Source organism: Silene latifolia, chromosome 9, assembly GCF_048544455.1.
Source record: "Silene latifolia isolate original U9 population chromosome 9, ASM4854445v1, whole genome shotgun sequence".
Lineage (NCBI taxonomy): Eukaryota > Viridiplantae > Streptophyta > Magnoliopsida > Caryophyllales > Caryophyllaceae > Silene > Silene latifolia.
In genome coordinates, this window is record NC_133534.1 from 139,970,624 (window position 1) to 139,987,573 (window position 16,950).

The window sequence follows — 16,950 nt, forward strand, 5'->3', positions numbered from 1 at the left end:
TGAAATTATCATCACCGACGATATAGCTTAACCACCGTTTAGAAAGATAAGCAAATAGCTAAAAGCATGATATCACATGAGACTAGTATAAACCACCTTGATAACACATGTAGTGCAATCTGAAATATAGAAGCATGATTAATAACCATGAAACAAGACATAAATCAACTAATCCTTCACATAATCCCAAGAAAACGGAGTATGAAGGTTTACAGGGGACACTCGATCGAGTCCGGGTTAGGCTACTCGATCGAGTGAGGCGTACTCGATTGAATACCTAGAGGTCAGAACACTCCCTAGGACGTCCTCAACAGGTACTCGATCGAGTAGAGGGCACTCGATCGAGTATCTGCACGTCAGGTCACCCTCCAAACGCGATCATTAAGCCAAGGAAACGTAATCAATCTCCGGGGTTTCACCCCGACATCACACACCTGCATAACAAAGTCCGAAAGTCTAACAAAATGCGGCCTTATGGCTAGATACAACCAAGATAAATCCAAGTACGATGAAATAAATGGAACAAGTAACATAAGTCTGCTAAACAACAACAACAAGAAGAAGAAGAAGAAAATCATTCGAGGTCACCACCTCGGCCCTCCTTCATCTCCTCATCTCCTCCTCCTCCTCTAGATGTGCCGACTCCTGACGTGCCTCCTCCTGTGGTCGCTCCCGTACCTAGGTCACCTCCTGCTCTCCATGGTGCAAAACAACCGTAGGGATAGCTCTCCGGGACTCCCCACGTGGTCGGGTCCACTCCATAAGAGTGAAAGACTCCACTATCATTCCCGACACCTCGCCACCAAACGGGTTGTGCCAAGTTGGTCCCAATGCCCTGCATGTATACCATCTCATGAAGGTTCAGGAGCATTAAAGTGTTGGACACCCTCTTCGTGAGCTCACTCACCTACATCTCGGGGCTAAAAGAGGAAGGGTAACTGGGGTACTGGTACCATGGTGGCACGGGTTACACTGGCTGAGTCTCTCCGACCATCTCCCTCACTCTCCTAAGACCTCTCCCCACCCTAGGTACTTGGTCTTCTTGTCTAACCTGGTCTCCCCCAACCGGCTCCTGCATCTCCTCTAAAAGGTCATCCATGATCAGGTAGGTCTAATGGGTATGGGCGGGCTCATCATCATCTGAGTCTAATGCAACCACAACCGCAGTCAACGGCTTAGTTATTGGAAGATGGGCCGGGTCGGGTACTTTCATCCAACTCTTACCCCCACACCCTCCAAGCTAACTCACCACCCTCCAACACCCTCAGCCACTTTTGGCCGATGAAGTAAGCCTTGTTCATAGTGGGCACAACCGGAACCATAGGTTTGAGAGGCAAAGAGTCCTCAAAGCTAGTCAACCTCTCTGCTAGACGGGTGGCAATAGCACCACAACTCAGGTATCGGGTCAGAGACGTGGCCATCAAGGCCAAACTAGCACACACGATGACCGGCGCACTAAAGGCTACGCGCTGCACTCGGGTGGGGTTAATTCAGATAGGCGACCAACAACATAACCTTATGTGAGTTGAGCTTACTCACATCCTTCCTATCATAAAGTAAACAAGTCAGGGCTCGAAGGAAGATCTTCAAAGTAACATGTTGAACATCATTAATCAATATATTACTTGAAGTAGGAGCAGGTCTACCGGTGAAACAAGGCATGTAGCTGCTAGCACCACACTTAGTCGGGATATCTCTAAGGTATCCCTTCTTGGGTCGTGAAAGCCTAAGGTGATCAGCGAACTGGTCCATGGTCAACAGAAAGCTGGTGTTCATCAGACGGAACTTTACGGTCTTCTCTACCACATCATAGTTGAAAGCACTCATAAACTCTAAGGCCAGAAAAGGATAAGAGTATTTCCTTAGGTGATACAACCCCTCCAACCCCAATATCTCAAAGATGTGCCTGACATCAACATATATCTTCAGGTCCTCCAATATACTCGTGTTAATGCACCTAGTGGGTCTCATACGACGACTCATCAACTCAACAAAAGCATCCCTTTGCTTGAAATCGGAAAAGACTACAGTAGGGTAGTGTAACACCCCGCTTATCCATGAGCCTTATGCTAGGCCTCTAAGATAAGAGACGGTGTTACCATCTCAGTTACCTGAGATAAATAGTATAAGAAACAACGTTACCAGGTACTTTAAATGTAAATTTAGCGAATTGTAAAAAAATACTTGTCCGCATTGGACTTATAATTCCCACAGCTAAAGGCCACCAATAAATGAAGTACTAAATAAATTTAATTACAACTGACAAATTTAAGCAATAACTAATAAGTAAAGTCCAACTACTAATGATAAATAAAAGTGATGACTCGAGTCCCAGCTCACACGTCCCAGCCAAGCAACAACCATCAGCTATACCTGCTTATAAATCTATTTCCATGACGGAAATAGACAATTTAAAGACAACAATGAACACACAAGTCAACAATCTAAGAACCATAATAAAATAAAAGGACATGCGAATAATATAAAAATAAACAACGAAATGAATACGAAGTCACAATGTCACGGTTTCAATAATATGCCACAAGTAGTCTGTTGCTTAGGCTCTCGGCCCAAGCTCAACCACACCATGTGGACTAGCCACGCTAGGTCCAGGGTAACTCCTTACACCATGCCCTACCTGTCCTATCCAAACCAAGGTCCAAGGCCCTTCAACATCCCCGTGCCTGGCCTATCCAATCTCATCTCGTCTCAATAAAACAATTTGCAACAACACAATATAAATATGATTGCCAAGTATATAATTCCACAATGCCAAGTTCCTTTAGTAAATAACGATAAGCCATGCGAGATGAAATGAAAGAGATGATATAACATAACATGCCATGTTACTTGATAAAACAACAACCAACAAATACAAACAGAGAGCTCGTCATCAAATCATACCATCATGCTAGACAACCACAATGTAAACAAACAAGCACGTTATAAACCCCGCAAGTAAACGTTAAGTAGCTAGCCTACCTTTAACAAATTCCGAGCTCAGCAAATAGCACTAAAATGGTTCCTCGACAAAGCCGTTACCAAAATAAAATAAATAACAATTACTTTCCAAACTAATCGTATAAGGTGGTATTTAAATTTTGCGTAAATAAACTCTTCTAACAAAACTATAATTTGTAGTTAATTAAATAAAACCTGCCTTAACACTCTACCCAAAACCCTATCACAAACTCAAGTGGACCTGCTCTGGGTAGCCCCAAAACAGACTCCTAACAGCCCTTCACTTGGCTAAAACAGTCCCTAGACAGTCCTTATATCACGGCCCAAAACAGCCCCCGCATCCCCATTTTACTCGGTCAGCACCTCACCCTCATCTCAACACCCCAACCCAACCTGCAACACCAACAACTACAACAATATGACACTACTATAAACAACTTGACTAAGCAACTGCAACAACAAGAATAATACAACAACAATACACCCATACAACCCAAGTATAAGACGATCCCAAACAAGCTATAAGATGGTATAAAAATTGAACATAAATACCCACAGCCACCGCATAGCTCACAACCCACACTCCTACCTCGGCTAACATGTTTAACCTACCAACAACAATAACCACCCCACCGTGGCTGACCACCACCACCCACAGTGGTAAGACCATGGCTCCAGCAGCCCTACGATCACCTTGCGACATGGGTTACTCCAATTACGACGATCTCATACGAATTAAGACAAGCTTGGGTGAATTACGACGATTATACAACAACTAAATCCGTCTTAAGACAACTATACCAAAAACCCCCCAAATTCAATTCTAGGGTTGAACAATATGGACATACACTACTCTAATTAAGCTAATAATCGTTTAAGAGAAGTTAGTGTGAGTTTACTTACGATGTAGGATGAAAACAAGCTAAGAAATAGTCTCAAATAAACCAGTCGAAATCTCCTTTTCTTCTTCTTCTTTCCCGTCTGCTTTCTCTCCCTTTCTCAATTTTTTTTTTTTTGTTTTGTGTAATTGTTTGGTTTAATGTGAAATAAGGCAAAGTATGTTATATTTTGTGTGTATAAATATGTTTGGGTATTGGGCTCTTAAAGCCACTCGGCCCAACCGAGTACTACAATTCTTTTGTCTTTTTCCTTTTTTTTTGAAACCGTCTCACTTTATTAATCCCGACTCATAGTCAAATATTAAAATGAAATATAAAATGCTAATTGACTTTTTATAAAAATCACGGGTATTACAGTCTTCTCCCCTTAAAATGAACTTCGTCCCGAAGTTCACCCAAGACAAACAAAAGACAAACCTACTAAAAGCATAAATTACTAAATTTAGACGGTGTTTTACATTCTACCCTCCTAAAAGGAAGGTTACGTCCCCGTAACCATATACGTACCTAATGAAAAATATGAGGATATTTCTCGCGCATGGAGGCTTCTGTCTCCCAGGTAGCTTCCTCCACTTCATGATTAGACCATAGCACCTTCACTAAGGACACTTCACCATTCCTAGTCTTGCGAACTTTGGTGTCTAATATTTCCTTAGGAAATTCTTCATAAGTCAGTTGTTCATCCAGCTCAATATTCTCAATTTCCAGCACATGTGACGGGTCACTTACATATTTTCTCAGCTGTGACACGTGAAACACATTATAGACTCTTGCTAAAGCTGGAGGTAGGGCAAGACGGTATGCTACCTCTCCAACTCTATCCAGAATCTCATATGGTCCCACATATTTCTGACTCAGCTTTCCACGTTTCCCAAATCTCATGACTCACTTCATTGGTGACACTTTAAGCAACACCTTATCACCAACATTGAACTCAATCTCGAATCTCCTCAAATCTGCATAACTTTTCTGACGATCTTGCGCAGCTTTCATCTTCTTTCTAATTACTTGAACTTGCTCAATCATCTCTTGGACCATTTCAGGTCCTACCACCATCCTCTCAGCACTATCATCCCAGCAAATTGGACTTCTACACCTCCTACCATAGAAGGCCTCAAAAGGAGCCATGCCGATACTGGCATGGTAGCTATTATTATAAGAGAATTCGATCAAATCCAGCTTCTCCTCCCAAGACCCTCCAAACTCCAAAATACAGGCCCGAAGCATGTCTTCTAGTGTTTGGATAGTTCGCTCCGTCTGACCATCCGTCGCAGGATGAAACGCTGTACTCATCTTCAATTGTGTTCCCAACGACTCTTGCAGCTCCTTCCAAAATTTAGATATGAACCTCGAATCCCTATCTGACACGATATCCTTACGAATCCCATGCAATTTTACCACATTCCTCCTATATGCCTTAGCCAACTCAGCCTTACTCCAAGTATCTTTCATAGGAATAAAGTGAGCAGACTTAGTTAATCGGTCCACTATTACCCATATCATATTGTTCCCCTTTTGACTCTTAGGTAATCCCACAATAAAATCCATAGATATACACTCCCATTTCCACTCAGGAACCTCCAACGGTTGCACTTTCCCTTGAGGCCTCTTATTCTCTCTTTTAACCCTCTGACAAGTCAAACACTTAGCTACAAATTCCGCTACTTCTCTTTTCATTCCAGGCCACCAAAATATTTTCTTCAAGTCTTTATATAATTTATCTCCTCCAGGGTGAACTGAATATGGAGTATTATGAGCCTCAGACAAGATACTCCTATTCAATTCTTCATCATCAGGAACACACCAACGGCCCTCAAAGCGGAGGCTACCATCAGCATCTAACCCAAACCGTGTAGTCTCCCTACTGGCAGCAAGGGCCCACCATTTCACCATTCTAGAATCATATTGATGCTTCTCCCGGATCTCAGAATACAACTCGGGCTTTATAGTCAAATCACCAACACTCTCTCCTTTTCTTATCACATGAACTCCCATCTTCTCGATTTCATCTCTCAGGCTCACACGGGATAAAGCACTGCATAAGTGATGAATAGATTTCCTACTTAGTGCGTCTGCCACCACGTTTGCCTTCCCCTTATGATACACAATTTCCATATCATAGACACTAATTAGCTCTATCCACCTTCTCTGCCTCATATTCAACTCTCTCTGGGTGTAAATATACTTCAAACTTTTATGGTCTGAAAACACCTTGAATGTCGCACCATACAGGTAGTGTCTCCATAACTTCAGTGCAAATACTACGGCTCCCAATTCAAGATCTTGGGTAGGGTAATTCTCTTTATATGGTTTCAACTGGCGCGAAGCATAGGCTATCACCTTCCCACCTTGCATCAAGACGCACCCCAACCCATTCTTTGAGGCATCAGTGTACACCTCAAAATTTTCACTTCCCTCTGGTAAGGCTAAGATAGGAGTTGTGGTCAAGCGCTCCTTAAGAGTTTGGAATGCTGTCTCACAACTCTCATCCCACCTAAATCGATTCTTCTTCCTCATCAAAGTTTTTAAGGGCTTAGCTATTTTCGAGAATTCCTTCACAAATCTCCTATAATACCCAGCTAGCCCCAAGAAACTTCTAATGTCAGCCACATTCTTCGGTACTACCTAATTAGATACTGCCTCAATCCTACTTGGGTCCACCGACACTCCCTCTTTCGAAATCACATGGCAATGGAATACTACTTTCTCTAGCCAAAACTCACACTTGCTCAATTTTGCATACAAGTCATTATCCCTCAAGGTCTGTAAAACTAGCCTCAAATGTCGTTCATGCTCTTATTTAGTTTTTTAATAAACTAGAATGTCATCAATGAAAACAACCACAAACTGATCTAGGTAAGCACTAAACACCCGGTTCATTAAATCCATAAATACAGCAGGTGCATTAGTTAACCCAAAAGGCATTACCACAAATTCATAATGGCCATATCTAGTCCTAAAAGCTGTCTTAGGAATATCCCCTTCCTTGACTCTCAACTGATGGTACCCCGATCTCAGGTCAATTTTAGAAAACACACCAGCTCCACTCAGCTGATCAAAAAGGTCATCAATACGAGGTAAAGGGTATCTGTTTTTGATAGTCACATTGTTTAACTCCCTATAATCAATGCACAATCTCATACTCCCATCTTTCTTCTTTACAAATAGGACAGGTGCTCCCCAAGGTGAAACACTCGGTCTCACATAGCCTTTCTCTAGCAATTCTTCTAACTGCTTCTTTAATTCCTCCAACTCCTTTGGTGCCATCCTATAGGGTGCTTTTGAAATTGGTCCAGTCCCCGGTTTTAAGTCAATGCTAAAGTCTAATGCCCTCTTAGGTGGTAACCTAGGAATTTCTTCAGGAAAAACATCATAAAATTCACACACAATTGGGATTTCATCCCTCTTAGGTTCGGCCTCTCTCGTGTCCCTTACGTGACACAAATAAATTTGACACCCCTTCCTCAGATACGATTTTAGGGTCACAACATTTATAAAGTTCACCTTTGGATTCATCAGAAACCCCTTATAAGATACTCTCACCCCTTTAAGCCCTCTTAAAGATATTAACCTTTGGTAACAATCTATAAAGGCTCTCTGTTTAATCAACCAATCCATTCCCAGAATTATTTCGAAACTTCCTACAGGAAACTCAATTAAGTCTACTAAAAATATCACCTCGCCAATCTTAATTTTTACATCTTTATATATTTTAGTACACCTTACCGAATCTCCCGAAGGGATCCCCACATTATCATTAATAAGCACTGGATCATTTAACTCAAGGTATTTGGCATGCTCACAAGACACAAATGAGTGGGTTGCTCCCGAATCAAATAATACTGAAGAAGGTTTAAGATTCACAGAAAATGTACTCGAAACGATGTGAGTGTCGTTCTCAACTACTTCCTTTCCAACCATAAATAATTTCCCAGCTGACTTCTCACCCGAACCTTGAACAGTTGTGGCTGACTGGTTACCCGCCTTTACTCCACTTGCCTGATTGCCATTACCCACATTCTGCCTCTGATATGAACCATTCCCATAACCATTACTCCCTTGGTTGAGGAACTGGTTGTATTTATTGTTGCTGTTGTAGTTACTTTTCTGGTTATACCCCGAATTGCCTCTATAACCAGACTGAGGAGTCTTGAAACCACCATCTCCATTACCATTATTGTAGTTATTTCTTGCTCCGGATCTGCATTCGGCTCTTACATGGCCAAACTTCCCACAGCCAAAGCATTGTCGCTTCTGGATGGAGCCTTGGCCACGGCCTCCACTAACCCCACGGTCGTAGCTCCCACCATTATTACCTCCATAGCTGCCCTGCCCGGCCCCATCAGAGAAGTAGGTACGGAACTGGTTATGCTTTTTACTCCCACCTGCTCCTTCACTAACCGTCTCAGCCTTCCTTTTCTCCCCCTTTACTTTATTCTCCTCCTTTATCATATCCGCTATCCTCTCCGCATGACCAGCTCGCTGGTAAACCTCTTCCAGAGTGGTTGACTCCTCAGCTACTAGCCTCTTCTTTATGCTCACAGTCAAACCCTTCTCGAACCTCATCGCCAGCATCTCTTCATTGAAATTCAAGTCTGCTACATACTCTGACAGTTCCATAAACTGATTATGATAAGTCTCTACTGTCATGTCATCTGTCATTTTGAAAGAATCGAACTCTGCCCTCATCTTGCTCCTGATATGTTCGGGAACAAATGTAGCCCGCAAAATCTTCTTAAATCCTTTCCACTTCACATACGGACTATTATTATTAGCAGCCGGTTCTCTTATGGCCTCCTTACTGCGAGTCCACCATAGTCTAGCTTTTCCTTTCAAGTAGAACGTAGCTTGATCCACTTGCATCTCCGCCGGACAACTCAATAGTTCGAATATGTTGTCAAACTCGCTACACCAGTCTCCTAGTAATGATGGTTCACCCATGCCATCATACTTTGTTGGATTGTGCCTTGCAATAGTGGCACTCATTTTTGCAGGATCTTGGGTTGAACTCTTAGCCTTCAATGCGGCAGTCAAGGCTTCATTTGTAGCGATCAGTCTGTCTATCTCTTCTTGGGACATTTTAGTAGGGACAGATTTCTTTGGAGGCATTATGAAATTCTATTAAGAATAAATAAGATTATGAGATAAGGAATAAGCATTTACGTTTTGGAGCTAATAAATTATGTATATACTACTATTAATTGGAGAATAAATATAAATGAGAAGAATAAATCCCTGCATCAACAATAAACTACTCAGGTTGGGTTTATTTCACCCTGATCTGAGGTAAATAATCTAGAAATCATCCCTCTTAAGAGCACAAATTTCAGTCCTCAATTACTTATATCCACTCTAACATTCACTTTATCATACACTAAACTTAGTACTTGGCTTAGGGGCACACATTCCGCATGTTATATTCACAATATAGTGCATAGAAGAATTCACACGTTCTCTTACACACTAACATGTTAATTAAGAAAACATTAATCACCACACATGTTATAATGCAAATGCAGTATGATTTCCTCCTTTTATTTGGCATATTCTATGGAAACTTGGCATTGGGCACTTTAAATTAATTTCTCTGAACCTTACGGTTCTACACCCTCCACGGGTACTTACCCTTTTTCCATTAAGGCCAAATTTTATCATACGGTACCTGCAAACTTTTGTTAGTTACACAAGCAAACAAAATAATACATAAAAGCATCCACTCTAACTACCCACTCTCACTTAATATCACCGAGGTGCCCGGTTCCAAAACTAGAAGGGCCATAACCCGAATAAAAGACGTCTCCCCAACTTGAGCTAAGGGGGCTCCTAATAGTTTCTACCCGGTGTTCATTTTATATAGACACGTCCTAGGTTCATTTAATTCATTTGTTTTATGCCCTAAGACCGTCGCTCTGATACCACTTTGTAACACCTCGCTTATCCAAGAGCCTTATGCTAGGCCTCTAAGATAAGAGACGGTGTTACCATCTCAGTTACCTGAGATAAATAGTATAAGAAACAACGTTACCAGGTACTTTAAATGTAAATTTAGCAAATGGTAAAAAAATACTAGTCCGCATTGGACTTACAATTCCCACGGCTAAAAGCCACCAATAGATGAAGTACTAAATAAATTTAATTACAACTGACAAATTTAAGCAATAACTAATAAGTAAAGTCAAACTACTAATGATAAATAAAAGTGATGACTCGAGTCCCAGCTCACACGTCCCAGCCAAGCAACAACCATCAGCTATACCTGCTTATAAATCTATTTCCATGACGGAAATAGACAATTTAAAGACAACAATGAACACACAAGTCAACAATCTAAGAACCATAATAAAATAAAAGGACATGCGAATAATATAAAAATAAACAACGAAATGAATACGAAGTCACAATGTCACGGTCTCAATAATATGCCACAAGTAGTATGTTGCTTAGGCTCTCGGCCCAAGCTTAACCACACCATGTGGACTAGCCACGCCAGGTCCAGGGTAACTCCTTACACCATGCCCTACCTGTCCTATCCAAACCAAGGTCCACGGCCCTTCAACATCCCCGTGCCTGGCCTATCCAATCTCATCTCATCTCAATAAAACAATTTGCAACAACACAATATAAATATGATTGCCAAGTATATAATTCCACAATGCCAAGTTCCTTTATTAAATAACGATAAGCCATGCGAGATGAAATGAAAGAGATGATATAACATAACATGCCATGTTACTTGATAAAACAACAACCAACAAATACAAACAGAGAGCTCGTCATCAAATCATACCATCATGCTAGACAACCACAATGTAAACAAACAAGCACGTTATAAACCCCGCAAGTAAACGTTGAGTAGCTAGCCTACCTTTAGCAAATTCCGAGCTCAGCAAATAGCACTAAAATGGTTCCTCGACAAAGCCGTTACCTAAATAAAATAAATAACAATTACTTTCCAAACTAATCGTATAAGGTGACATTTAAATTTTGCGTAAATATACTCTTCTAACAAAACTATAATGTGTAGTTAATTAAATAAAACCCGCTTAACACTCTACCCAAAACCCTATCACAAACTCAAGTGGACCTGCTCTGGGTAGCCCCAAAATAGACTCCTAACAGCCTTACACTTGACTAAAACAGTCCCTAGACAGTCCTTATATCACGGCCCAAAACAGCCCCCGCATCCCCATTTTACTCGGTCAGCACCTCACCCTCATCGCAACACCACAACCCAACTTGCAACACCAACAACTACAACAATATGACACTAGTATAAACAACTCGACTAAGCAACTGCAACAACAAGAATAATACGACAACAATACACCCATACGACCCAAGTATAAGACGGTCCCAAACAAGCTATAAGATGGTATAAAAATTGAACATAAATACCCACAGCCACCGCATAGCTCACAACCCACACTCCTACCTCGGCTAACATGTTTAACCTACCAACAACAATAACCACCCCACCGTGGCTGACCACCACCACCCACAGTGGTCAGACCATGGCTCCAGCAACCCTACGATCACCTTGCGGCATGGGTTGCTCCAATTACGACAATCTCATACGAATAAAGACAAGCTTGGGTGAATTACGACGATTATACAACAATTAAATCCGTCTTAAGACAATTATACCAAAAACCCCAAATTCAATTCTAGGGTTGAACAATATCGACATACACTACTCTAATTAAGCTAATAATCAATTAAGAGAAGTTAGTGTGAGTTTACTTACGATGTAGGATGAAAACAAGCTAAGAAATCGTCTCAAATAAACCAGTCGAAATCTCCTTTTCTTCTTCTTCTTTCCCGTCTGCTTTCTCTCCCATTCTCAGTTTATTTTTTTTTTTTTTTTTTGTGTAATTGTTTGGTTTAATGTGAAATAAGGCAAAGTATGTTATATTATGTGTGTATAAATATGTTTGGGTATTGGGCTCTTAAAGCCACTCGGCCCAACCGAGTACTATTATTCTTTTGTCTTTTTCCTTTTTTTTTTGAAACCGTCTCACTTTATTAATCCCGACTCATAGTCAAATATTAAAATGAAATATAAAATGCTAATTGACATTTTATAAAAATCACGGGTATTACAGGTAGTCAGGGACAGCGTAACGGTAGGCCCCTGACTCCCCTCTCCTACCTCAGGCTCAGCGGCTCTCGACCTCTTGCTCTGGCGGGTTGTAGCTGCGGCTCTTGGCATCTGTGTCAACATGTTTTTAGCCAGACACATCGGGTTTTACATAAACAAAGTGAACTTTCTAAGGCACCCATGTGAAGGGAAACAATAACTTAAAGTAAAACTTTTTAAGACAAAATAAGAATTTCCACTCCCTTTTATCCTTATAATTTATAAAAGACGGTTTTCAAATTTTTTAAACACCCAATTTTCACAATTGATAGAAGTATTTGGATCTTAACCTCTCAAAATAAACTTCACAAACAGACCATTATCCCAAAAATTGGGTAAAATTTCAGTTTTGGGGCACTTTTAAGACGGAGTTTTAAGACAAAATTTTGGGTGAAATCAACCAAAATCAAGCGCTAAACATGATACCAATAGCATTCCCTACTCTATTTCAACCTTTAAAGATGCAAAAGATGAACAAAATAAAATTTTCAAGAGCAAACCCTAGAAATTTCGGCCCACAAATCTGTTTGATTTTGCAATTTCTAACACCAACAACAATGATTCAAAATGATTCTTATCAAAATTCAACAATTATAAAGCAAAAACTTTGGGTATAAAACGAAATTTCAGAAAATCCAACACTTTCACATGCTACCAATTGATTAAAACAAAGAAACGGAGTAGCAATTTTACCTTGAATGAGTTGCAATCAGATTGAGTAAAAGAACAAGGAGGATTCAAGAGGAATCAATCACAAATTACCCAAAAATTTTGAGAGAAGAAGGTTTAGGAGGATTTTTAGGGTTTTTGAATGATAGGAAATAAGAAAAGAATGAAGGAAGAGGAAGTATAAGTCCCGATAAAACCCGTGTACTGTAGCGTACTTACTCGAACGAGTGACTTGGGTACTTGATCGAGTAGCTTCTACTCGATCGAGTTACGGTTACTCGATCAAGTCTCCACTGGGCAGAATAAACAACGATTTTGTTTTCCAACAAATTCGATCAAGTGACCCAACTACTAAATCGAGTAAGGCCTACTCGGTCGTGTAGGCACTTGTACTTGGTCGAGTAAGATTAAAACAAGCAACAAAATGTTTGCGAATTCGATTAATCGTTCCTGCAAAATAACAACTCGTTCGGAGTCTAAGGTATACTTATAACTCGTCACTAATTATTTCCATGCGATTACTATCAATTACATTACATACAACACGATTACCGCAATCAAACACTTCTACTCTTATTCTACTACGTTCCCAACAACACACGATTCATTCCAACCATGATATACTTTAACTCATATATATATATATATATATATATATATATATATATATATATATATATATATATATATATATATATATATATATATATATATATATATAACAACAACAACAACATTACTCTACTTATACTTATGTGACACCCCTCGTTGAGGTAACTAAATGTGACTAGTAAATCGTGGCGGAAACACGAGATTTTTAAAACTTTTAAGACTTCTAATGAAGTCCAATGCGAGGTATCACCAATACGATAAACAAGTCTAGATAGTTAAGTTTAAGTTTACAACACAAGTCTATTTATTGGGGAAAAGATATCCCACGAATTAACATAAGTTCAAGAGTAGGTGAGTCTATTATGTAATAACTAATAAGGTCCGAGGTAAGAACTCGCTAGCTCACACGGTCTTGCCCACTTAAGCTTCATCACCAACCTGTCATTCATAATAAATATGAAAGCCACGGTCGGTGGGGAGTAACTCGGGGTTCTCCCACCACAATATGTCAAAATACAAGTAATTAAGAATTTAATTAAATAAACAAGCATGAGAGTAACATACTTACGGTGACGAGAGGATCATGATTAGTATACAAAATGCAATAAGAGTAGTTACGCATAAATGAGAGAAGAATTATTAGGTCCAACTGTCACACACCAACTCGACTCAAATGTGAGACAAATACAAAGAACAGACGGACAAGACGGACAACCTAGACTCCAACCTCTTGGTAGGACGACGATCATAATACGGTCCTAGTCTAAACCTGGCCCGACTCTCGGGATGGACGACACCCGATTCGACAAACGATACCAAATCGTATCCAAGACTCGAAACATGGCACGCACTCGTATCCAAAGGTCGAGTAACCTCTAATCGGAAACATGGCACGCACTCGTATCCAAAGGTCCGAAGAAAGGCGGAAGGGTATCCTAATCCGGAAACATGGTACGCACTCGTATCCAAAGGTCCGAAAAGGCTAATAAGGTATTGTCAAGTCGTCATGCAATGTAAATCGTCACACATGGGTCAAAAGGGGATGTCCATGATTTTGCAATATCATAACATGAATAAGTCTCAAGGTAACCAATTATCGATAGGGAAAAAGATACATGCATAAATTAATCATTATTAGAAGTCACAAGTGAAATGGAGCAAACAGGGGGCTCCCAGCCGGGTGGTGTACCGGCCGCCGGGCCACCGGCTGGGACAACAAGCCAAAATCAGAAATTTAATAAAACTTACAGTGCACTCCCAGTAGGTCAAGGACCGAGCCGCCGTCATCACCCTACTGGGACTACAGCCAAATTTCAAAACTCTCATAAAACCTTTAGTGCACTCCCAGCCGGTCACCCGGCTGCCGGTCACCCGGCTGGGAATACAGCCAAATTTCCAAAAACACATAAAACCTTCAGTGTACTCCCAGCCGGTCACCCGATCTGCACGGTCCACCCTACTGAATACGCCAAAACTCAAAATCACCTAAAATCTTCGATGTACTCCCAGTGGTCAAGAGATCAGCCGCCACACCCTACTGGGACTACGAGACATACTAAAATTTGTCCAAAACTTACAGAAACTCCCAGGCCGGTCAAGAGACCGTCACCACCCTACTGGGACTACTGACCTTTCTAAAATATGCTCAAAATTTACAGGGATCTCCCAGTAGGTCAAGAGACCGCCACGGCCGGCCACCCTACTGGGGACTACAAACACACGGGTTCAATGCAAAACACTTCCAAACCATTTGAAACCAACAAAAATCGTTTCCCATCAATTGTTTACGTATCCTAGCATGATTCTAACTCGGAAAAACAACATATTTGAGCATGTGAATGGGTAATTTCGGATTCAAGAGATGTAGCATGAGATTTTCATCCAAACATGTGAGAATTGCAAACAAGCATGATATTCAACATCCAAATTAGCACCAATCATGAAAGATACAACTTTTAACATTCATATGAGATTATAACTACATAAAACCACACAATTCTAACATAAAAGTCGAGTAACCCATCACCGTTACCTTTTTGCACTTCAATCTTCTAAAGACTCGTCAATGATGTAGCTATCCTCCTCCGGGTTGTCCAAGTTCTCCCCTAAACACAAAAATAGAGATATTAAGTCAAGAATTCACATCCTTGAAAGATGATAATTTCGAAATAGAGAGAAAGATGACAACTTTCTTACTTAGAAAGAAAGGAAATGAGAAAAGGAAGAGAATGGCGCGAAAAGGAACGAGATTGGTGAAGAATTGAGTGAGATATGGTGGTCTTAGGGTTAGTAAGGGAAGGTTCAACAATGGTGGGGTGGTTGTTGGGAAATTTCAGAAATTACAAGTGAGGGAGATGAAGTTGTGAGGGTTTAGTTGAGGTTTTGTGTAGAGAAAAGAGGGGAAAAAGGCCCATGAGTCAAGTTAAGCCCAATAACTCAAAATGAGTCGGTATCCACTAGAATTTTCGTCCCAAGTCTACTATAACTCGAGTCGGAGAATAATATTATTAAAATCTACACTATTATTACCGTTACACGGCTACGGCTATATTTTATGAAAATAAGCTTTAAATAATAATTATTTAATAAAAATCGCTTAAAAGTTTATTTAAAAATATAAGGAAAGTGCGGGGTGTTACAATCATCCCACCTTTTAAAAAGTTTCGCCCTCGAAACTTGAAACGAAAAGGTATTACCTTAAGAAAACAAACTAGGGTACTTGACACGCATGGAAGCTTCCGGCTCCCAAGTCTCTTCTTCTACATCACCACACTTCCACAAAACCTTCACCAAGGGCACCACTTTGCTCCTTAGCTTCTTCTCCTTCTTATCCAAAATCTTAATCGGTCTCTCCTCGAAGGAAAGACTAGGCTCAAGCTCGGGAATCTCATTTTGCAACACATGACTAGGGTCGCTAATGTATTTCCTAAGCTGAGAAACATGAAAGACATCATGAACTTTACCCAAACTCGGGGGCAAATCCAACTTATAAGCCACGGCACCAAACCTCTTGATCACTTCATAAGGCCCAATGTACTTTGGACTCAACTTCCCTTTGACTCCAAATCTCTTTACTCCTTTCATCGGGGACACTTTCAAGAACACTTTATCTCCAACTTCAAATTCCAAGGGTCGACGGCGAACATCGGCATAGGATTTCTGGCGATCTTGGGCGGCTTTCATTCTTTCACGGATGAGCTTCACTTGATCAATCGTCTCGGCTAACTTGTCGGGTCCTAGATCACGAACATCACTTGCTTGGTCCCAACAAATTGGACTACGGCATTTCCTTCCATAAAGGGCTTCATAAGGGGCCATCTTGATAGAAGCATGATAACTATTGTTGTAAGAAAATTCCACCAAAGGTAAGCTCTTCTCCCAACTAGAATGAAAATCGAGGGCACAAGCACGCAACAAGTCTTCTAGAGTTTGAATTGTCCTCTCGGATTGTCCATCGGTAGCGGCATGAAAAGCGGTACTCATCAACAACTTACTACCCATAGCATCTTGCAAAGCTTTCCAAAATCTTGAACAAAACCTCGGGTCACGATCCGAAACGATCTCCTTAGGAACACCATGGTAACGAACGATCTCTTCAACATAAGCACTAGCAAGACGGTCTAAACTCCAAGTCTCTTTGATAGGAATGAACTGTGGGTTAATATCCGTATA

At 40.7% G+C, this 16,950-nt stretch overlaps 2 protein-coding genes and 1 long non-coding RNA gene across 3 annotated transcripts; all 3 read right to left on the reverse strand.

Annotated features, from left to right (window-relative positions):
* Positions 1–4,367: 4,367 nt before the first annotated feature.
* Positions 4,368–4,742, reverse strand: LOC141601657 (uncharacterized). Its single transcript, XM_074421952.1, has one exon. It carries the CDS (start codon positions 4,740–4,742, stop codon positions 4,368–4,370), a length of 375 nt encoding a protein of 124 aa, XP_074278053.1.
* Positions 4,743–6,668: 1,926 nt separating this feature from the next.
* LOC141601659 (uncharacterized) lies at positions 6,669–8,969 on the reverse strand. Its single transcript, XM_074421953.1, has 2 exons — positions 7,065–8,969; positions 6,669–6,911 (listed from the first exon to the last, which is right to left on the reverse strand). The coding sequence occupies exons 1-2, from the start codon at positions 8,967–8,969 to the stop codon at positions 6,669–6,671; spliced, it is 2,148 nt and encodes a 715-aa protein (XP_074278054.1).
* Positions 8,970–13,553: 4,584 nt separating this feature from the next.
* Positions 13,554–15,429, reverse strand: LOC141598317 (uncharacterized). The gene is made up of 2 exons (XR_012523417.1): positions 15,311–15,429; positions 13,554–13,716 (listed from the first exon to the last, which is right to left on the reverse strand). It is a non-coding gene; the product is annotated as an uncharacterized LOC141598317 (long non-coding RNA).
* Between the last annotated feature and the right edge of the window lie 1,521 nt (positions 15,430–16,950).